The 23,827-nt window shown below is 37.1% G+C and overlaps 1 protein-coding gene across 1 annotated transcript; it reads right to left on the bottom strand.

The window, feature by feature from the left end:
• Positions 1 to 1,222: 1,222 nt before the first annotated feature.
• LOC135688341 (uncharacterized) lies at positions 1,223 to 19,861 on the bottom strand. Its single transcript, XM_065205162.2, has 20 exons — positions 19,707 to 19,861; positions 17,605 to 17,757; positions 16,848 to 16,910; positions 16,104 to 16,253; positions 15,073 to 15,148; positions 13,488 to 13,569; positions 12,541 to 12,634; positions 11,494 to 11,548; positions 10,496 to 10,578; positions 9,494 to 9,570; positions 9,286 to 9,375; positions 8,816 to 8,855; positions 8,253 to 8,312; positions 7,466 to 7,614; positions 6,904 to 6,935; positions 5,968 to 6,063; positions 5,245 to 5,354; positions 4,489 to 4,593; positions 3,819 to 3,949; positions 1,223 to 2,601 (listed from the first exon to the last, which is right to left on the bottom strand). Exons 1-20 carry the CDS (start codon positions 19,737 to 19,739, stop codon positions 2,391 to 2,393), a joined length of 1,890 nt encoding a protein of 629 aa, XP_065061234.1. The 5' UTR covers positions 19,740 to 19,861; the 3' UTR covers positions 1,223 to 2,390.
• Positions 19,862 to 23,827: the final 3,966 nt, after the last annotated feature.

The following is a 23,827-nucleotide window of genomic DNA, read 5'->3' as shown; positions in this document are numbered from 1 at the left end:
CAGGAGATGCGAAGTTCTTTGGTAAAGAACTCTATTTTTATCAAATTCTATGATTTTTAAAACTGTAACTCGGGGCCGTCACGAGTGGGGGGAGGGGCAGCTGACGGGTGTGACATTCCCACCCACCGTAGGAATCCTCTCTCCATTGTGGCACTTCAAGAGTCTTCAAGCGAGTCCCAGTTGCCATTTGTTACGGTCCTTCAGGAGCCTGTTGAAAAGTGCATGGCAAAAGAGGGGACCATTTGTAATAAAGGGTAATTTTTATCTAAAAAATTTTCTAAAAAATCTTTTAAGAAGGGGGTAAAATATTTTCTCTCTAAACAAAATTTTCACTAGGTTTCAATTGATCTGTTTTTACAAAATAACACTGTTTTGGCTCCATTGGCGAATAAATTTGGAAATATATCAAGGGTTTTGAAATTCTTCAAAGTTTTTCCTTCCTTTGAAAGCGGCATTAAAAAATCAAATATTTTAAAATTTTATTCTTTCTCTCTTCTAACACTTTCTCTCATTGGAAGGGCGCAATTGACAATTTTGCATTATTTTGAGGTATGGCATTTCACAACAAATTTCGGAAGTCAGGTGTGTTACGTCATTAGTCATAGACTTTGAAAAAACAAATGACAACAAGAGAGACGGAAATATTTTGATACATCAGTACGACAATATCAAAACAGCAGGGAAAAACTTCATATAGCCTGAGGGCCGAATGAATATTACTAGCTGCTCAAATATTGAACCATGCTGCGTTCTTAAGATAATCGAAGCAATTTGTCATAGAAAGTTTATCATAAATAAAATCACGCCGCACGATTCCACCTTCCACAAACACACTTCCTCTTGCTGAATTTTTTAGCTTTAATGCTTACTGTTAACAGGCACCGCGAAGCAGGGGGGCTGGAGGGTTTTGCCCCTAAACTTTTTTGGATCCCCTACTTTTCTTAACGCTCCGCGGTGCCTGGTTAAGGAGAGGAATCATAAGAAAAGTAAGTGGGCTACCATCCCAGCCGTCTGTGTCTGCCTCTCCTTACATGCATACATGTCTTTTACCTACGTATGTTACATTTATAGTTCCCAGTTACGCTTTGTTGATTCTTGTTGTAAACAGGAGTAATAAACCCTCCAAATCCCATGTTCGCGTCCTTGGGTTTTCTCATATTGGTTGGGACCTGGAAAACCTGGAACCGTTGGAAGCGAGAAAAATGACAAGAATCTAGCCGTGTTACGCATTTGCTACAAAAGTGGCGAACTCTGATGATATTTACAGAAATGGTACTTGAAAATACACGCTATAATCCTATGACAGGATGATTAGAAAACTATAATAAGTTAAATAACTTAGTCTAATTCATACAGGAATCAAATTTGACACTGAGCACTAATGTTACCCGACATTAGTGATTGTATGCATGTCACGTCAAGTTAGTTTATAAACTAAATACAAGTGTATATACAGATATCAGCAAGTGCCGATGCCGCTCTCCAGCAAGGTCTCTAAACAATATTCGCATACGACACCCTTTCCAAAGATGATATCACCCTGCATACTGGTATGGAGCATCTCCTTTGGAAAAGCCTGTCTTGACAATCCTCCTTTTATCAGCTCACGCATAAGTGCTATTTCTAAACCTATCGATGTATAAATAAATTCTGGAAAGCATATACTTAATTCAATATGTAGAGACCTGTAGGGATGATCATGAATGATTTTTAATTGATGATTGCCAACTTTTGTGGCCCTTACGTTGAAATCGTGGCTTTATCTAAGGGGTGTCAGGCATTTGTTCTTATAAAGGGGACTGAAGAGGCAATCGCCCCCTTGTAACGATGTTAAAAAGGTCATGGTTAAAGTCCAAAAGATAATTATATACCATCTTCCATTGACGATAACAAATCTCACGATGGAGACGATTCAATGGATATTACATTTAAAAAACAAACCTGATTTTCGTGGTAAAGAAAAAACCGTGAAATAGTTAGTATCCGGTAATTATTTTTCATTTTTCGTGAGGGTAGAGGTTGACAAATGTTCTCTTAAATGACAGCCAGGTTTACTAAAATTTTATAGTCAGAGCAAAGGAGGTTTCAGTATACCAGGATTCAACAATATTAATACAAACTCTTACAACAACAAGCTCTTTGGTCGGATAATTTCTTAAAACATCCCTACTTACTCATCTCCCCACTGAACAGTTTTGAAAAAAATCCATCGTACAATTTATGACTATGGAAAATAGAAATGAATCGATGTCACAAGGATTTCTTATGAGTACCCCCCACTCTCAATCTCTCTTTCTGATTTGCTCACTTTCTCCAAAATAGTAATAAACCTGAAAAGACGTAGCCTTGCGGATTGCAGACCTCGTGCAACAATAAACAAGGAAACGCGTTTAGAATGACATAGGTTTGACGTCTGTCAAGACAGAGCCCTCGACGAGAGAGCTGGTAGATGGGTCAGCATCCTGCTTCTTTTGCATCCGTAAGGTTAGCTCGTGCAGCAAATCTATTGCCTTTTCAGCAATCTCCCAGGCATTGCGATCTTGGCAGTTGTCATGGAGGTAAGCCAATACCTCGATAATACCGATGCATAGAATGTCTTTCCTTGGAGAAATAAAATAAAATGACTATCATTCATGAGTTTCAGTTTATACAATAACCACTTAGTTTTCGTACCTGCTAAATACATATCATAAATTCTCGTGATACAGATTGATTATGGTTTAATAGTCAAGAAATCTCAAGGACGGATTTAAGCAACAACGATTGGGGGGGGGGGGCGGGTGTTAGGCACTAATTGGACTTTGGTGCCACACCCTTTAGGCTTCTCACTGTTAAAAGAAGATAAGATAAGGTAAAGTCCTGTTACTGTTGACTACCAAAATATAATTTTTACCGAATGGAAGCAAAATTTACCGAAAGACACAACAATATTGTGGGGATATCGCACCCCCTACACCCCTCCCCCGCTAAACCCGTCCCTGTGAAACACATACAGCCAGCTGCAATAATGTATGAGACCAAGATTAAATATCAGTTCTCCCTTCAATTCATTCTTATGAGAGTAGAAGGAACATCGAAGTTAATGTATAACTAGGAATAAAAAGAAAGTGTTACAGCAGAATCCAGAAAAATGTTCGACCTTTCTCTGCTCGATGAGTCATAGCTTTGAACACCTTTCTCAAAAGAACACATGAAATAAAGAGTGGTGTGTCTGTGTGTGTTAGCTGAAAGTCTTTTTCATCATTGATGACCTTCCTCGTGGTCAAGGGGCTCGCGACCCCATTTTTCAACTTTAGGATTGTTATTACTTTCACAATTTACTGTTCCAAAAACAAATTGTTTCCAATGAGCCCTTAGTGCTCGATTTATGCTCCTTTCTTGCCGCACCCCTAAAATCTGCTCTTATGCATCTGATTTTCATTTATAAACAACACAGTCCTCTGTAGCTTTGGCTTTCAGTGCTAAATACCTAATAATTCTTAAAGTGTTGTACTTTTCTGTGCTCAAAATGTTCCAACATGCTCGCGTTTCTAATTGACGTATTTTGATCCACAAATGGATATATATAATTCCTACCTTAAAGTTTTCAGACTTTTTATACTATGAAGAACATAGACAAAAATCTTTAGCATACTTCAAATTTACTTTTTTCAAAGCCATTTACAAAAAAGTTTGACTTCAGTTTTAGTTGACCAGTCGAAAACACTAATAATTCTATAATACAGCCAAGTATTGTTATTTCTGTTGAATCAATTTAAATTGAAGGGTTATGATCATTCAGAATCAAAGTTTCGAAAGAAAAGGGCAAGAGAACTTACTGGTCAAAGGAATTTTCAACCATGGACAGGATCACTCTTGCCACAACATTCTGAATGACGGGGTCCGGACTCATTGCAAATTGAAGCAGCGAATCCTTCAATCCTTCGATCTCAATAATCTTTCTACAGGCCTGAACAATAAAAGCATAAACATGTAATCTGATATGGTACAAAAATAGGAAGTATATCAATTATATAAGATAATAAACACGAATTGAGATCACAAATTCTGATTATGACGTGTGACATGACACTAATAGGTATGTGAAATATTGTGCCGACCCTTTATCCTGAAGGAGTTCCTCTACCTCCAATTAAAGAACCATACTGCTTTGAAGATTTTTGTGTTCTTCTTTGAGAAAATTCTTGTACTCAATAGTACTATCTGATGCCGATGGCAAGGGCGGCTGCTGCCTTTGTAAACCGTCAAACTGTGCTCTACTTTTTTTAAAAGAGTACTGAATGGGAAGCAACTGAAGGGGCAGCCCCTTCGAAAAAATATAATTCTCGTTCCAACCACACTGTTCAACTCAGCAAGTTGCCATTTCACATTAATTCGGCCAGAGATAGCAATATGCCAACTCCTTCTAGGATACACGATCATTTGAATTTCTTAACCAAGTCGAATCACTGATCAAAATAAGGTTTGATGAAAAGGAAACAGACATACAGATTCTGATTCTGCGTAGTAGATAAGAATTTTCCCAGCTAATAGGTAGAGCTGCTCATCTTCAGAAATTGAAGGAATGTTCACGATGAAATGAAGTAGTTCTTCCTGTGAAAAAAAACACGGTAATCGTAACTAGAAGAAGGAACTTCAGCAAATAAATGTACAAAAATACGACATTTCTATTGGCTTATAGCTATGACAACCACCGAATTCTGATTATAAAAACAGATAATAGGACCGACAGCGTGTCTAGGACGTCGCCTGATGCCAAGTCAAGTTGATATTCCATTCGCTGTAGGACCCAGTACTTTTTCAATATCGACTGCCAGAGTCAAAGTGAGCTCTGTTATAAACAAAGCATCTAGCAACCCATAAAATCTGTCCCACAATTCTAGCGACCCCTAATCTCTGTCCCACTATTCCCGCAACCATAATTATTGTCCTGTTAACTTCTCGAATTGTCTCTTCTTGCAAATAATGACGTTGAAAATACTTTCATGTCGGAAGGACCGTGACTTAACAAAGGGGTATCTAGATGAGTGAGAAGGTTTAAGGGCACTACCAAACAAAATACGGGCACTTGTGAATTTTCCATATGTTGGAGAGAATTTCGCAATTACCCTTCTACCTAAACCCAGCCACAGTATCTTTCTTATTTGCAATCCGAGGGAATAGTGCTATGGGGGAGAAAATGGAAGGAAAGAATCTTCACGAGTCCGTTGATGTCTTCACTTTCGAAGGAAACAACAAACAAACCTTTTCGATGACTATCTCAGCATTTTCGATTGCTAACAGCTCGATAGTTTGGAGTGCAAGTCTCTGTGTCTCTGAATCATTTGATTTGATCAAGTGCACCAAGGTCGAAACTACAACATCAAAAGTTGCCAATGGTTTTAGCAAAAGAAAATTTGAAAATGGCTTTGAAAAAGCAAACATTATATAACATGTTGACTAAATATCCACAACTGGGTATATATTTTTCATCATGTTCTTTTGGACCCTTATTCTGAAGTTTTATACTCTGATGAGTGTCAGACGAAAAAGCTTCTAGCCAATATGTTATAAAATGTTTGCTTTTTTCAAAGTCATTTTCAAGTTCTGTACCGCCAGAAAACTGTTCAAAAATGAATTTGGAAAGCGTGTCTTCGGCTATAAATAACATAAAATGAAAGCTGACAAAATTGGTAAAAGCTGACAATGGTTGGACCAACAGTGGGAGTAGCCGCATAAAATTGACGTTACAGCCTTTCAAGTACAGCAACACCACACTTTTGAAAAAATATGGTGTTTCTTAAACGTACCCCCAATTGGAGACATGGCTTCATATTCATGCCCAGCTACTGAATGAACAATGAATGTACAAAGTCTTTCATGCCTGAGCCCTCGACTGAAGTTTACCGGAGTACAGACACAAAATAAAGGAGATTTAAATAGAGAAACTAAATGGTCTGTTTTCAGAGACTGTGGAGGCAAGCATACCTGCAAGCTCTTGAGTGGCGAGTCTTTCCCTTATTGTCGAGTCGAACGAAAGCTCCAAAAGGATAGTAGCAATCAAACGGCCTGTCTCCATGGACCCTGCAATAAAGATGTTTTTAAAGCAAGTAATAAAAGGGAATGAAACGAAACGTGAAGAATGGTAAATGCAGGTCTGTCATCGACTCAAGGGGTTTGAACCCCCCCTCCCCCCCTCCGTTTCACACTTGTTAATGCCATAAAGTAGCCGTTTTAGTTTTCCTACTATTGATTTTTGTGTATTTTCTGCAAGGCCCCATCCTTTCCATTTCACAGCCATACACTTCTGGGTGGTTGTGTTATGACATTACCAAGTACGTGTCTTTCGTTGAAGTCAGTTGACGGGGAAAAATAGCCTTCGTCCAAGTAGCAATTGCATTTTTCATGGCATTCAACAACAGAGGGGCTTCGCCAAACTACGTTTTACAGAAATGTTACTATAAGTCTTCAAGTTTCACTAGGCGATCCCATTATCCGTCTTGCGTCGGCTTTTCATGGATTAAAAGAGTTTATCTGAAAAAGTTTCGTTTTGGCACTGGCTTCACCAATACACCAGGGTAGCTTGTTTCCATTAGCTGAGATCCAAAATAGATTTCTAGTCCCCACGAGTGGCAGAGCCTCAGTATGCGCACTTTTTATGATAAGTATTGTTCCTTACAGTTCCTACCAGAAATGCTCTTGAAACACGTGGAGCTTTAAGTTTGTCTTGTTGAATACAGTTTAAGGGGAGAGGTGGGTTTTGCTGAACATGACACTAGGTATTTGTTCAAAGACTTTTGTCTCTAACTGTCGTGATTTTGTATAATTTGTCTGAATTGATGAATAACCAGAGACAAGACGGGATTCAATGTTCGAAATTGTCATCCTAAATATGGTGGTTTTAGAAGATTGGTGAATGCTTACCTTTATAAGCTGCATGAGAGAGATCTTCAAGACTACAGGATGAAAAGGAAGTTTTTTTGTAAATTATAGAACAGAATGATATTGTAAAAGCAAAGAAATCAAAAAAGTCACTTTTTAGCACCATCATTTTTTTTCTAAAAAACTACAGAGGCCATTATTGATGTTGCAATTATTACTGAAGATTCGCTAAGTATTGGAGATGCGATAACAATTGTAGACGCATTAATTGAAGACGCAATTAACATTGAAGACGCAATAACTAGAGCAGACGCGATTACTATTGAAGATTCGCCAAGTATTGGAGATGCGATAACAATTGGAGACGCAACAATTGAAGACGCAATTAACATTGAAGACGCAATATCTAGGGCAGACGCGATTGTACATATAATTAAAAACCTTAGGTTTTCTATAATCTTCACATCTTAGGTTTTATGATATCTGGAGTTCTCCTATTTTTGAAGAAAAACTATGAAAATACAAACACCTATAAGCAACAGAACTTTTTCAAAACCTCCTACCATTAAAAGTGCGTTCGAAAAAAAAGATATTTCCACTTTACCCTTCCTCATCGGCTATGGCCTTCCTGTTGTTTTCACTGTCCGAGACTATGAATGATATTGTCATGGCAGCTTCGAACACCAATCGTTCACTTCTGCTGTGAAGCAAAGCGCAGAGCGTCCTTGCACCCCCCATATCAATAAACTGGTCCTGGCAAAGACAAATATTTAGAGTCGTGTTAATCAATTGCCTTATTAGAATTAAGCGACAGGAACAACTTTATTCTAAGAAGTGGGGTACCTTGACATTCCCGACTGAGGGAGGGGATTGAGGGTAAAAAAGTAGATTCTTTGATAAAGGCAAGGATGGTGAACATTTCATTCCTATTTCATCCATCGTCAGTCGATTTTACTGATCAAAAATTATTTTGCTTAAGCTAGAGATTTACCCTACCTCCTAAAAGGGTTATACCCGTCCCCTTTATTCTAAAAGCGTGTCAGTTTTCGACATTACAAGTACTCTTTGCAATCCCCCAAAAATGATGTTAAGTTTGTAGCCTTGAATGTAAATGGGTCTACTGCTACGACAACCCCAACCGCAGCTTTGATGGAAATTTCAAACTATGTTTAGACAAGTTGGATCTCGGAGATGAGAATCAAGATTTTGTCACAACTTTTGTAAAAATCTCCAATGAAACCATGGGATATGTTGATCTTGCCGAGGTGAAATCTTCAGTAAAAGCCTTATTCATTTCAGTAGAACAGTATACTCACAATGAATATAATTCTAAACACGGCAGATACTACTTCAGTACAATAAAATTGTGATAAGACATTGTAAAATCTTACCTGGATCGACGGTACTACAAGCAGCTCGGCTAAAGCTTCTGTGGCATATTCTTGTGTTGACTAGAAGTGAAACGAAACATTTGTTATCATGAAGACCACTTCACAAGAGTAGTAGGTCCGTATGTTGAGGAAGTGCTCAAGGGCAAAGCGGGAGTTCTACTTTTTTATTTAGAGGAAGGGGGCTTACGGCGAATTTTTCCTAAAAATTTGAAAAAGTTGATAAAAAAATTTAGATATTTTCCGACAACTTTGCTTCTCCATAGGATCAAGGTTCCAACGATTACAATACATTGAGGCTGGTCAGCTAATTCAGCTCTAGGTACACTTACAAATTACACGCCTTAGCCCTGCATACGTGATATGCGATTATGCGGACCAGTATAACAGAACAAACCACTGGCTATAAAAGTGAATCAAGATGCAAAAAACGTAGCACAAGGGAATTCATCAAATGGCTCTTTAGTCTAATAAGTGAGAAACAATAGCATAAACAGAAGGGATCGTCTGGTTCTATCTTTCCCCAAATTCATAAAGCTATTACAAGACACTTCTAGGAAATTCACCTCGTCATTTCCCAATGCCAGGTTCATTAATACTTGCAAGCTGAAACGAGAAAAACGATGTAAACCTTCAAACAGCTTGCAAGAATTTCACCCCTTCGATAAATATTTCCATCACCTACATCTCTTAAGGTTGTCTGATTATTGAATTTGGCTTGAACCTCTGAGCTGCCACTTAGAACCGTCCCGTTGGATACACCAAAAAGCTCTCACGAATTCTACTCTTTTTATCTTCCTCTCAGAGTGTCTGCAGCTTTACGACTATCGTTATGTGTGTGTATCAGGATTGGAGTGACGTGCAAGACTGGTGCAAAGACAAACACAAGGGAAAAAAATCAGCACCGCATTTTGTAAAGTAAAATTCTACACAAGAAACACATTAGAAGTTGTATATTTGTTAGAATAACTCGTATCTGTAAATACTGTAGCACTGTAACAAATTTGAATCAAAAGTATAGAAGTTGCATTCATACCCTCCTTCGCCGACAATCTTTTGCTTGTTCTCTTCACCGCTTGCAGCAAGGCTTGCCAGCTCAAAGGCAGCATTACGGCGCTCTTTAGGCCTAAAATTAATTTTTTTTCATTTCATCCCAGCAATCAGAATATAATTACAAGCTACTTGGCTTAATAATGCAAATTCAAAATATCTTACTAAAAGAAATGGCAAACAAATTTTTTTACCTTCCCAATCGTGCCATTTTCATCACCTTGGTGACATCCTTGTTTTGGATCAGATACTTCTCAATGATATCACCAACCTTTAAGTAGAAAGAACTTAATTTCATCGCTTGTTTAACAAGGGCATTCATTCTCTACAGATGGGGCAAACCAGCGAAAAATTCATAGTGGATAGAGGTCGCTCTTTTATTTATTTGGCCGCGAAACTTTTTTAGAATAAAGAAAAATAGAATGAAAATCTAAATTTAATTGAATAACACTGGACCTTGTTTGAGCTACAGAGAGAGAAATTTATAAATCTCGATGATATAGACAGCCATTGAATTTATTCCGGTCTAACCCCACTTGTGTCATGACGTCACGATCTCCGAGATGGTCTATTGTAGAAGCCGTAAGAAGGCTATCTAAAATAATTGTCGGGTCATATTGCATGTGTCATATGTCATATGTCTCATTCAGACGTCAGGTGTCATGTGTCATATTCTTCAACAATACTTAGGCAAAAAAATTTTGGTCGACATGAAATTCTACAAAATTTATCAAAAACCAAACAAACTGCATTTCAGATTTTATCTGCCTTAATTCTTGTTTTATTTGGAGCCAGTTAAGATTAATTTTTATGAACACAGAATTAAATGAAAGACAAACACCAGAAAGTATTCCAAGAAAAACAAACATTAGCCGTTTGGGGAAAAAAGAAAACATTCAAATAAGTATTGACAAAAAGCTAAATAGCATATGAAGATTAAGGTCATTATAAAATATAGTTTTAAAAGTAGTTAGCTTTAGTAAATTGGGATCAGATATTTCTCTTTAAGGCCTTTTTGTACCAAAACTCAGAACTGAGAGAAAAAAATTTCTTATCAACTGAATGATTTAAGGCTTCTGATGACACATACGTATGTTGTTGGAACTTAAAGAAGTAAACTTAAATATGTTTCTGGTTTGCGTAATAGCTTTACCGAGGTTTAATTAAAAAACGACAGGTTCAAAGAGAAAAGTTACCTCCACTGTTATGCTCTGAAACAGAAGATATGTGACAGCAATAATTCCAATGAAAAACACGGACTGGCCATAGTAGAAGCAAACTGCAGATAAGAATGAAAATCATTTTTATATGTAGCCATTCTTCGTAAAGCGAAACTTGCCTTGAATTGCTGGCAAACATAGCAGACAAAACATGATGATTTTCAAAGAAATATCAGGATAAAATAAGAAAATACTTGTTCTATCGTGATTTTATTTTATTGGAATAAATCACCTTGGTGGCTTCTAGTCTATTTTGTGAAATAAAACGAATAAAATTTGACAAACGACGGTTAGTCGACAATTAAACAATGAACTATTAAAGTTGTGAAATTTCTAATCCAGGGTTAAACCTTTAATCTGGAGAAGAGGACAGTAGTCTATTGCCCCAAAGTGGGATGGAAACTTCCCTCCCTCATTCTAATTGGTATACCCTGAAAAAGGCCGTGAAGGGTGGCAGAACAACGGCTTGCAACGCACGACAAAAACCATAAGATAAAAAACTGGCTGCATCAGTCCCAAACCATTCAATATACAAATTTAAATTTTTAATAAAGTCAGAAGTAAGGGACTTTTAATGCTTCTGAAAAAAAAACACAAAAGTGCCCTTCGAATCACAACTGCGCGTCTTTTCCTTTAAAAAGGCTGTTTTTACTTTGGAAACAGCATTTTGTACAACGCTGCTTCATTGTAGCTGTCGATTATAACTGTATCATATCTCACATGATATTCTTTGATCAATTGTTGATCATTATCTGATGGGACCCAAAGAGAAGGAAATGGGTTCATTGAATCCCTGTTTCAAAACGGTGCGTTCAAAATGTTCTCTACTACTCTATTTCTATACTACATAATGCGGCCTATTTTCATCGATTCTCAATGCGCAAAATTTGACTTAATCTCCCATTTGTGTGTAGTTGGGAATAAATCGGTGGCATTCAAATGGTAAAAAAAACAAAAAAGGGCGCCTATCTTACCGGACCAGACGTTCAGATAAGAGCATTCTGCTATAAATTCTGCACAACCGTGTTTCTAAAAAACAAAACATTATTCAGATATCTGTGACGTCATAACATCATAATTCTACTATTTATCTCAGGCTTAAAAAAACCGGTTGATTCCCAAGATAAATTGCTTTAAATCGATTATTTATAGACCATCTGTAGAATTGCAAATTCTGTCAAAACCTACACAAAACTTACTTTTAATTTTGCCATATCTGAGTCTTTACCACAGATGTGTCTTTACATAAACAGTAAAGTTCGATGAAAGATGTGAGAATTGCCAGTTTAATTATTGCTATTCCGTGAGATGACTTTACTTTGTATATGGGACTTTTGTGGATTCTCCACTGAACACCGTAAGTAGAGTGTTCAAAGTCTGTATGGTGAAAATTTAGTGACCATTTCTACCCATACGTACAGGAGACGTACAGGGTCACATATTATGACCCAGTCGATAGAGTTCTAAAGTGTGACGTTATAAAGATAAATTTTTAGAATTGTTTAATTTTGAACAAACAGTCTAAAAGAACACCAAGAAATACTTCTAAACATGCAAAATCAGTTAAATTAGTTAAAAATCGGGTAATATGGCCAATGAAAGAATCGAAATTTGATAACGGGTAGCTGTTGTTTTTTACTTGGTTTCTTACCTTATAACAAAATCCAAATTTAAGTGGTTCAATGGGGAATTAACTGTTTTGCGCCTTTTGGGGAGAATTTATGCTGCTTATTCAACGATTCAAAAATAGACTTTGGTGACACAAACCCTCAACAACTCTATGGGCCTAAAATGCTTTGAACTTCCACATATTTTCTAAAATGTTAAGAACTGGCATCCAGTCTGCCGCATACGTGATCTTCTTTTGACGAAAATAAACCTTGTCCCTCCTTTGCAATCGAAAACAAAACGGTGCATGATGCCGTACAGACATTGACGGAAATTTCTCTATGAACAACTTGTAAGGCTTATCAGAGAGAACAAACTTTTTATGAAGAATGATGTTGTCAGAATGAACTTACAATAATGTCGAGCATGAGAAAGACTCCCATGAGTATGGATGCCACCAGGTTTAATACTGCTCCAATTCCAAACGTCAACAGAAAATATCTTTTGCTGTTAAAATAAAAAAAATCCACTTTCATTGAGCTGAACATTACCTTGATAAAACGAACTGACAAATAAAAACATAAGCAACCAGACATTTTACTATAGAGTACCGAAGTGTGACGTCTTCAAAAATCTATTTTTAGATTTTCTTAAATTTGGCCACATAATTTGAAAGAACAGCATAAAATACCTCTCAATATGCAAGATTAGCTAGATATGTTCCAAAGTGGGCGAGATATGGCCAATGAAAGATTTCAAGTTTGCTAACGGATTACTGTTAATTTGGCCAAGACCAAATTATGGGGCAAGAGCCTGTGCTCAAGTGGCCACATCTCAACCAATTCATAATGCCTTTAACTGATTTTGCATATTTAGAGATATTTTCTGATGATCTTTCAGGTTCTGGGATGAAAATTCAGAAATTCTAAAAATATATTTTATGACGTCATCACTTCGGTACTCTATTACGCTCAAGCAAAAGCATCATAAGGAATCAATGCCGTGCATCATATCACTAGTGATATCAACAATCTGCCAGTTCTGTTATTCAAGATACAAGAAGCAAACTATAGATAACGTGCACAAGTTGCTACTACATTCACTTTACCGCTCCATTCAATGGCGATGTCAGCTGCTGTGGAGTATGGATCTTTTTGGAAGGGGGAAAACCAGCAGGTGTTCTTAGATCATGCTCTTTTATATCTTTGTTTTTCATTAGTTCGGTCTTTAAGCCTCTGATAATGCTTTTTCAATATCTGCGCATTGAAAGAACATGACTTGCCCCTTTTTAGGAAGAATTAGGTGGACAATATTTTGATACTAGCCAATGATAAAAATATGCAAAAATAGAGTTACGCACCTGATAAAACTGACTTTTCCAACATAACCTCCAACTCTTGTGTAGTAGGGGCAATAGTGAAACCCGTAGAATACCAAGATAGCTGGAAGACAAAGATCTCCTTCGTAAGCAACAGATAAAACAACATCACAGGGTAGAAATAAATAATTCTACTTGTAAAGGTTCCACATCAATAGAGACGATTTCATCAACCTTTCTCAGCAATCCAATTAAGACCTTCCAAGAGCTTTCAGGACATAAAATCACTACAGTATACTACAGCGGGCTTAGAAGAACAAGAAATGCTTGTAGCACTTTCGCTATCACAACGAGTGACCTTCCCGAGAATCGATCGTCCAAAATGCTGCAAACTGCGCAGACTCTTAAAATGCATGTTCGCTGATTGGCTATCAACATTGGCCAACAGACAAAAGAAAACACAATGGATAGTTTTAGTTTGGTCAGTTTGTAACCTTTGGGTTGATGGGGACGAGCATTTTCTTAATTAAAATTTTTATTGGTATGCGAATCCAAACAACAAGCTTGTTACTAGGGTCGTGCCAAAGTAAGAGGAGTGGGTGCAATGGCATAACGGAACAGTTCGGGTCCCTTACGAATATTTTGTTTGGGGGCTCTTGCACAATAATATTTTTTTGCAAAAACAAAGATATCAGAAAGAAAACCTTTATGCGATAGAGAGATTAAAGTGTCGAAAAGGATCAGAACAATTTCAGGTAGTAAAAAATTACGAAAGATGTTAACAATCTGGCAACTGCTAAAAATCGATGGAAATAATTATCTACGGGTATTCCGTCTGGCCAAACTGTCGATTTGCCAACTCCGGCCAACTCCGGCCAAATCCTAGTTTGCGATGAAAAGAATACACCGCCCACGCAACAAGTTTAAAGGTAGAGGGGTAAAAACCATTTAATGAATCGACTTTTAATTTAGTGACTCAAAATTCCAGGTCAAAATCTTTTCTGAAATTGAAATTCTTGCAGCTGGATTTGAGATACCTTCAACGGTTTTGTAAGGATTTGTTGAATGAAAAAAGCTATTTGCCTTGTCTTGGAATGAGCTGATTAATGTTTGCTTTCGGCTTTAGCATTAAATTTACTTTTTGAAGACATTTTGTCCAAATTATGTATTTAAAATTGTGAAGTTTGAAACAGTCGCTCTGCACTTTTAGACTTCCTCGTTTAGAAGGAAATATTGGTTTTGCGAACTTGATGTTTTTTTAGAGAAACTTTTTTCGCTTCTTATACCAACTAATCCAAACAAACCTTGATCGTGACTACCTTTAAGGGGCCCCTTTTGGGCCATAATGGCATAATGGCCCTAAGGAGTTGCTCTAACCCCAACCTACGTCGGTTACATCACGGAGTGGATGTGACATTTTCTTCGCATAGTTTGAAACGCCGTCGCTATTTTTCTGTCCAGGCAATAAAAGTTTAAACTAAAATTTTTTCTTGTCAGTAAATGTCGAGCATTGACTTTGCTGCACAGGTTAGTGATAAAGGCACTGCAATATTACTAACGCATACAGCAAAGATTCGCGATAAAAGTCATACATTCTAAGCGTGCTTCTCTAAAAGAGGAAAATTACCTGTCCAAACAGCAGAATATCTGTAAACAGTCAGTAGGCTCAAGAAGCAGCCAAGAATGTGAATCCATAGCAGGACCTGCAAGCAAAAGATCATTATCACCCCTAGAAAAGAATCATCATCAAAACGAAAGTATACAGAAACGCAAGAGACAGGGGTGTCGGGGCTCTAGTTCCGAAGAGAGGGCAGGCCTGGCTATCCTGCTATTCGGATAGAAGGACGCAGCATTCTTCGAAGTGATTTTCTTAAGTTGGAAGATAAAATCTCTACAAAGATGCTCGTTATGTATTGTTTAATTGCAAAAATTAAAGCTAGTGAAAGTTTGAAGGGTTCATAAAATAAAATTTTAATTAGAACCTATAACTTTTTTGAATTGCTGAAAGTTCGAGTTACTAAAAATTGGCCTAAACAGCGATTATCATATCGGATACAATTTTTTTTGAATTTGGAAAATTCGAATCGTCGAGTTGTCTACTAATAATAGAAATGTTACTACGTGTACATAGAAAACTTTATATACAAAAAGTTTCTAATATGCAACTGTCCTCATTCTTGGGCCGTCCTGCATAGTCAAAAGGCACAGGGACACCCTGTTCCCAGGCACATTTATTCAGGTGTAATTAATTTACAGGCACATTTGATAAAAAAAGAACTTCTCATTTTTATTCTGTAATTAAAGGGTAGAGAAAAATAATGAGAGAAAATTGCTCTGAAACTACATGGTCATCGCTTTTTTGAAAGGCAAACTTTCTTTAAATTCAATCCCTTTAATGAAAATGTTTCATGCCACCCTGTTCTTGGGTTCGTTTAGGGATTAGGAGTCCAAAATTCACTGCAAGCTTTTTCAGCTCACTTTCTTATAGGAGCCTTTCACACTTTCAGCGCAATCTGACTAGAGAGAAATTCTGACATATGCAGCTATAGCGTTTGCCGTGGACTTAGGGTCAGGTTGCGTAAAGTAAGGATGATAAGTTCGTGGGTAATAAGTTAACAGGACATGACGTCATAACAAGATATGATGCAACATACTTACTCTAAACGCAACAAAGAATTTTTCCCTGTGACCAAATATCTTGACCTCTTTATCAAGAGCAAGCTGAGCCTCGTCTTTGTGTTTCTGTGGCTTCTTTCCTTCACCAAGACTCAGACTACTCAAAGCTACATTTTGAGCGTCAATGAATTCCTTGATGAAGCAAAACAAAAAATTGTTGAATATAAGAATAAAACGATGAAAATAGACATGCTGCATTGTGTAAAAGTGCACACAACTAACAGACAGTGGTGTGTCGTAAAATTTTAGAAAGCATTACACAAAAGTTAAGAACAAAGTCAGATAAAACCAAACAATTATAAACATTATTTCTACTTTGGATCACGCGAAATCATAGACGATAGGGCCTCCGAAATTCGCATGCCAACTTACGAAGGCATGTCAAAATTGTAATAGCGAAATATTCATGCGACTTTACCACTTCTATACTCACTCGAAGCTTTGATGGGACAAGTATTGAAAGAGTAAGGAAATTTAATACCAAAAGTCGCCTTGTATCTAGAAAAAGCTTTAATTCATATAAGTAGGTAGTATGACATTGCAGCACAAGTGTTTTAAAAAGCATTACGACGTTACGCAGCGTTTACTCCTAGCCACCACTTTGGTTGGCAATTCCCCCCCCCCCCACCTCAAATAAAAATTTATCAAGATTTGCCCCTGTATAGTGCAAAAGCTGAAATAATTTCAATATACGATAATATCTTGAAATTAGATATTTGTACATACATCTTTCATGCTCTTAGCCATTGGCACCATCTTGATGACTGAACTGTCAAGAATGTTGTAATTCTACATCGAAAAACAAGACATTTATTCAAAATATCAGTAATCACACAATAACATTGTGTGATTAATGTTAAAATAGTGCAAGGAGCATGACAAGAAAAGTGATGTGAGGGACAAATCACTGAAATTGTATGTTGACTGCAAATTCCTTTTTTATATATAACTTAAAAGTTTCAATAAATCAAATTAAAAATTTTGTATAATAGACAACTACTGCAGATTAATAAGGATGTGTTGATAGAAGGGGATTGATGTCATTTAGATCATTTAGATAAAAATAAGTGTTTACAGATAATAAACATCTGAGAGAAGGTTTTTTGAAGGACCCATTCTTGAATTAAGACTTCTTCAAAAAATGCTTCAAAAGAGGTTGTGCAATTAAATGCTTTTACTTTCTGCTTCTTTGGGAAGCTTCAGACAGGTGCAAACGGATCAAAATATTGCTATCAATACTAGATGCTAGGCCTAGCAATGCTGAAAAGATTGTACAACATGCAGTTTTTTCAAGTCACTTTAGACGCACTCAGCCAATATATATTTGCTTTAAAAATAGTTTGTAAATTTGTGTATCTATGTGCACAAAGCCAGCTATCTAAAAAGAGGCTGACCTTTATGGTTGAATATACTAAGCAATTTTTCTGACACACAGTCATATCACAATCTCATAACTGACAAACTACTCAAAAAATTCATTTACCTCAAATGTATGTGCATCTCGCAAGTAATTTCCCTTGAATCTCAAACGAAACTGGTGATCAGGTTTACCAAGTTCATACAATACATGCATCATTTGGGCTCTTGCCCTTGCAATTCTGTCATACTGGTTGACAACCAAGACAAATGTCTTGTTCTAAAAATAAGAAAAAATATTTGTACTTATCTACAAAAGTCAAGCTAATTACTTCATGAGAATGCAATCTAGGACTAGGAATAATTTTTATTTGAGGGGTACAATCCACTGGGATAGCATTAAGAGGTGAAATAACATTTCTCTAGAAATCAGAATGTTATACTTATTGGCAATGTGAGATCAAATTGTGGCCAGTTATAGTTTGGGGGTAGTGGCCACAGACTCAGGCCCCATGCCTTTAATAGCCATTAGGGGTCCTGCACCCAGTAAGAAAAATAATAAAAAAAAGTAGATCCTAAAACAGCAGCTGGAGCTGGTCAAAGCTCCTTCCAAAACTTTAATGGTGCAAACTGTCCCTGTCCAGCACAGTATCTTGGTCATCTATGATGCATTAACATTCAAACAAGTAAAATACACTTAGATTTTACATTATATAGAGTGTGCATCTTTTGCGCGTATTTGAAAATGGTTTGTAGACTAATTTGATTAATTTCAACAATTACAGAAAAAAGCACCTGTTTGTCTCCAAGCTAATTCTCTTTTCAATCTCACCTTCCATGTGTTTGCATAAATCAACATGGAAATGAAGAATTACTCTCAGGCCATTCAGCAGAGACAAACCAGATAAATTTTGCTTTGCTAAAATTAACTGTTTTGGGCCTTTCATGATTATCAAACTGTATCATATCGTGATTAAAAACTTTGGAAAACTAGCTCTCTCTCTCTGTGTGTCTCTCTCTCTCTCTCTCTCTCTCTCTCTCTCTCTCTCTCTCTCTCTCTCTCTCTCTCTCTCTCTCTCTCTCTCTCTCTCTCTCTCTCTCTCTCTCTCTCTCTCTCTCTCTCTCTCTCTCTCTCTCTCTCTCTCTCTCTCTCTCTCTCTCTCTCTCTCTCACTCTCTCTCTCTATAAACTTTGATGCCTCATCGAAAACAATCTTTAGGTAAAAATTGAAGTCTGAATTCATTTATTCATATAATAAGCAACTGATAAATAACTCAATGGTATAACACTCCTTGTAACACTCAATGTCATAGAAGTCATGCACAGTCTCTGATAACATTTTAGTTAAAGGGCAAAGTGGGCATCAGAGCCAACTTAATTTGGCCATGTAAAAGTCTTGTGACTGGTAAAATAACATTGATTTTCATTGGGATGCTTTTGGGGCCAGTGTGCACAGTGTGACATGAGGACCCACAAGATTGCACACTCTGTTTACAAACTTGCATACATACACTTTTTTATTTTCTCTTGTACACATCAGACCTTGTAAAGAACTGACATGCTCTGCAGATTTGCTTAGGGGTAGAGGGGGTTCATTATATGAAAGTGAAAGAATCAATTTTTTGTAGCCCCTTGTCAGCTAAATTCTGCATTTGGCCACACACACAAATGCCAGTATATGACAGGAGGAGGCTAAAGAATTAAGGGGGCTCCACCAACCAGACCCTGTCAAACTGTAAGTTGTAAAATGTTTTAAAAATCAGTTGTGCCAGGCCTTTTTGTGAAGGAATTTTTACAAGGGCGACAAATTGCCTGTGTAGATAGGCTTATGAGGTGGATCCCCATCCAACAATATTTGCTAAAAGAGAAGTCCAGCGGCCTGGATAGTAGGGAAACATTTGGCCATGATTGCCTAGCCATTGAATAAGGTGAAATTATGTAGTACACGCCGGATATCTTCGGCTTAATGTGGATCCCTGATGGATTCAACCTTGGAAAAATTTGTGACTTTTAGGGCAATTTTTCTCGTGTATTTGTTGGTTTTTAGCTTTTGTATTGTTTTTAAACAGCTGTTTGGTGTCTTTCTTGATTATTGAATTTAGGATAGATTGGCGATGGCAAATATGATAATAAATATGAAATGAAAATTTGGCTCCAGGGAAAAGGTCAGCATATGAATTTTGAGGTTGCAGAATAACACGACAACATCCTACCACAAGTTATACTTACTGGAAAAACTTTACTTTCAAGATAGATAAGCATGTCGATCAATGCAACAAAGAAAACAAATTACGCCAAGTTGTTCAGCAATGTTGACCTTCCTAATACGCCATTTTAACTTTCTGTTGTCAAAGCAAAGCAAAGTAGCCTCTTTTTCGATCCTCCCCCACATTTCGCTCAACGAGGTGTATTGATTTCGCTTGAAATGTTGATGTAAAAAATAAATGCAGCCACCGCGATGAGTCGTGAAAAGTGGGTGCGGGGGCAAAAACTGAATTAAAAAGAGGCTTTATTGGTGGCTCATTTCTTAATATTTTGCATTTTTTGCTGAAGTCCCCAAGCTCCCACTGCTCCGCGGGTTATGAAATGCTACGTAAAACTTCTCTGCCACACTACCTTGGACGCAACGGCCCTCCCATCAGCCCAACAGACCTTTCTTTGCTTCACACGGTAGATTATTGTATCGTTTTTTATTAAAGGTAATGTGTCCAGCTAAAGCAAGCGACTCTGCGGGGGTTTTTAGAAACATGTGATTCTTCATCGCCCCAGCTATTACGGTCGTTCTGTTTATCTATCCTGTTGCGAGGTCAGCATTTCATGTGAGCAGTTTTGCATCGCAAGAATGCTAACCAATCGCAAACCGTTATTTTGATGGGTGGCTTGACAAGTTGGGTATACGCAGTCCTTTTATATGGACACATTACCTTTAAAGGGACCTGGCTTGGGCCTCCAGCTCAAGTTCCATTGAAAAGGCCAAGGTAATTTCACGATCAGTTAAAACTAGAAGATTTAACTGATGGTGGAGCGGAGAAACTGATAGCGTCAGCGGGTAGAGTAGGCAGAAAAAGCATTTTTAACAATTTAGTTTTAATTTTCGAACATTGTTTTGCTTTAATCTCACAATATATACAATATTCTATGCGAAAAACCTCAAGTAATCTAAAAATAAGTAAAAATAAGAGCACATTTCTCAATATATAGAAAGTATATTTACTGTTCTAAAGCTTCTGGTTACATCTAAATATAGTTGAAGTTGGGGGGTGTATAGATTTCCTATTGAGATACTATTGGATGTGTGACACTTCTTTACACCCCCTGGTCGCGACGCCCCTGGTAGTAGTGCATAAAGGAGTTTTTGTCAAGGAAGATTACAAACTGGATAGACATCTACTGAACTAGTCCTATAGCCCAGAGAGAGAATGAGGTGTATTGTCACCGGCTGAGAGATTTTTTCTGGTGTGGTTCTCTGAAAGAATTTTTTGCGTAGATTTCAAATCCAAATGTTGTGCAAGCGGGGTTAGGGCGTTTCGAAGATACTGGGGGAATAGGTTGTTAGAATGAAAAATGAGGCGCTGCTCTTTTCCCTACTTAACAATTGCTTTTCTAGGTAGGTTATTCACAAGTATTTAAAAGGAAAGGGCTCTAAACGTTTACTAAGATAACAAAACATGGAGGCACCAAGGGGGTTGCAACGAATTTTTTGGGAAAATGGTCTCTTTAAGGGAGGAACATTTTTTCCTGTCCATTATCGAAAAAGTTTTAAAGTCGTTTATTGAAATGTTCTGATTGCGACGGCATCATAACCGACTGTGGTTGTAAGTTGTGAGTAAATCTATAAGAAGGAGGCATCGACAAGTCTTCAGAAAAGGCATTATCACCTTGACTGTAAATCATTATAAGATAATGGCAGTGTTATCCTAGCCTCTTTTTGTTTAGGGGGAAGAACAGACTGAGAGTTTTTTATATGATTACCAATCTATTTACAAGTTTGAAATCTTCATGGAAATGACAAATAACCCGCAATTGGTAGCTCATGTTGCGAAATTTGTGGATGAAATTTCAAACTATAAAAGAAAATGCCAAAATTTTTTTTAAAATAAACCCCATTTGTTGCTGAAGTTGTTGCTTAAAAGCCGTGTTGCAGTGTTATGTTTTGGTCTATTTTACGTTGTCATGCTTATAAAACTCTAAATTGTCACTAGTTGACGTAAAAAAATTTACTTGATTTTTATATTGTATAACATTCCCCAGCTGGGGGTAAGAATTCATTGATTGATTGATTGATGATGATAAAGATGAGGATGATGGTGGTGATTGAGGCTGTAGTGGTTTGGCAAACGCTATAAATCTTAAGGATTGAAACTTAAGGAAGACTCTCGTAATCTATTAAACATATTGTTCTCAGTAGCGTAGTGAGGAGGGGGCAAAGGAGGGCAGACCTTCCCCTACCCAATGGCAAAAACTCTTTGAAAAAGGGCGCTTTCTGGCACTCCAAAGGGTGTGGAGTCCAATTTTTGCAATGCTCAACTCGCCTTTACCCCCCCCCCCCCCTACTCTTACCACCATTGCTACCCTACTGATTTTCTTTTATCAGAACTTATCAGAATAGTTAGTTAGTTAGTTAGTTAGTTAGTTAGTTAGTTAGTTAGTTAGTTAGTTAGTTAGTTAGTTAGTTAGTTAGTTTGTTAGTTAGTTAGTTAGTTAGTTAGTTAGTTAGTTAGTTAGTTAGTTAGTTAGTTAGTTAGTTAGTTAGTTAGTTATTTAGTTATTTAGTTGGTTAGTTTGTAACCTTATTTTAATTCGATATTGCTTCTAGCTATACATATATATATATGGATATATACACAGATAATTAATCTAAATCGAATCTACTGTACAACAAATTTAAGAGGAAATAACTAAGGAAATAAACATGTACATACATAAGCTAATTATTTGAAGCAACTTGGATATGAATGGACAAAATTTACACGATATCGATATAATTATATTTGCAAACGTTGCAGTTACAGCTAGGACCATCCCATCGTTTTATCAGCTGTTAAGATTTAAGCTTTTAAGATTGTCAGCTGATTTTAGTTCATTTGGCAGACAGTTTCAGATCTGAGGTCCTATGGCTTTAAGTTAGGATTCCGAGAAGGATGTTTTAAAGTTCTTGAACGAAAAAATGCTCTGCATAAAAGTTGGATTCAAATTTCTAATTGTCTTGAATACTTCAATACTGAGGGTTCTCTGACGAGCAACTTGCATTGTATACTTTTTTGACCTAGTAAGAAGATCATCATAGGAACTTTTATGATCATTGTACACAAATCTTGGCGCGTGTTCCTGTATCCTTTCAATTTTCTGAAGTGATTTTGAAGACGAAAAATACCAAACTAAAGGGCAGTAGTTTAAATTCGAATACACGAAACTTCGAACCAAAACTTCTTTTTCAGCGAAACCAATAAATGACTTGAGTCGCTTAAGAACGTTCAGTTGTGCCGCAGTTTTTTACAATAGTTTGATATATGTGGGTCAAAGTTCCATTTGTAGTCTAGTGTTACAACAAGGATTTTAACAGTCTCTTCAGATTTGATAGAATGTCCTTGAAAGTTAAGATTTATGCCAGAAGTATTTGTCTGGTCCTTGTTAACAAAAAGTTCTAAAGCTTCTGGTTACATCTAAATATAGTTGAAGTTGGGGGGTGTATAGATTTCCTATTGAGATACTATTGGATGTGTGACACTTCTTTACACCCCCTGGTCGCGACGCCCCTGGTAGTAGTGCATAAAGGAGTTTTTGTCAAGGAAGATTACAAACTGGATAGACATCTACTGAACTAGTCCTATAGCCCAGAGAGAGAATGAGGTGTATTGCCACCGGCTGAGAGATTTTTTCTGGTGTGGTTCTCTGAAAGAATTTTTTGCGTAGATTTCAAATCCAAATGTTGTGCAAGCGGGGTTGGGGCGTTTCGAAGATACTGGGGGAATAGGTTGTTAGAATGAAAAATGAGGCGCTGCTCTTTTCCCTACTTAACAATTGCTTTTCTAGGTAGGTTATTCACAAGTATTTAAAAGGAAAGGGCTCTAAACGTTTACTAAGATAACAAAACATGGAGGCACCAAGGGGGGTTGCAACGAATTTTTGGGAAAATGGTCTCTTTAAGAGAGGAACATTTTTTCCTGTCCATTATCGAAAAAGTTTTAAAGTCGTTTATTGAAATGTTCTGATTGCGACGGCATCATAACCGACTGTGGTTGTAAGTTGTGAGTAAATCTATAAGGAGGAGGCATCGACAAGTCTTCAGAAAATGCATTATCACCTTGACTGTAAATCATTATAAGATAATGGCAGTGTTATCCTAGCCT

The sequence above is a fragment of the Rhopilema esculentum genome, chromosome 19 (genome assembly GCF_057945365.1).
Source record: "Rhopilema esculentum isolate cy_ngs chromosome 19, ASM5794536v1, whole genome shotgun sequence".
In the NCBI taxonomy this organism is placed as follows: domain Eukaryota; kingdom Metazoa; phylum Cnidaria; class Scyphozoa; order Rhizostomeae; family Rhizostomatidae; genus Rhopilema; species Rhopilema esculentum.
This window is presented reverse-complemented; position numbering and strand designations above follow the sequence as displayed.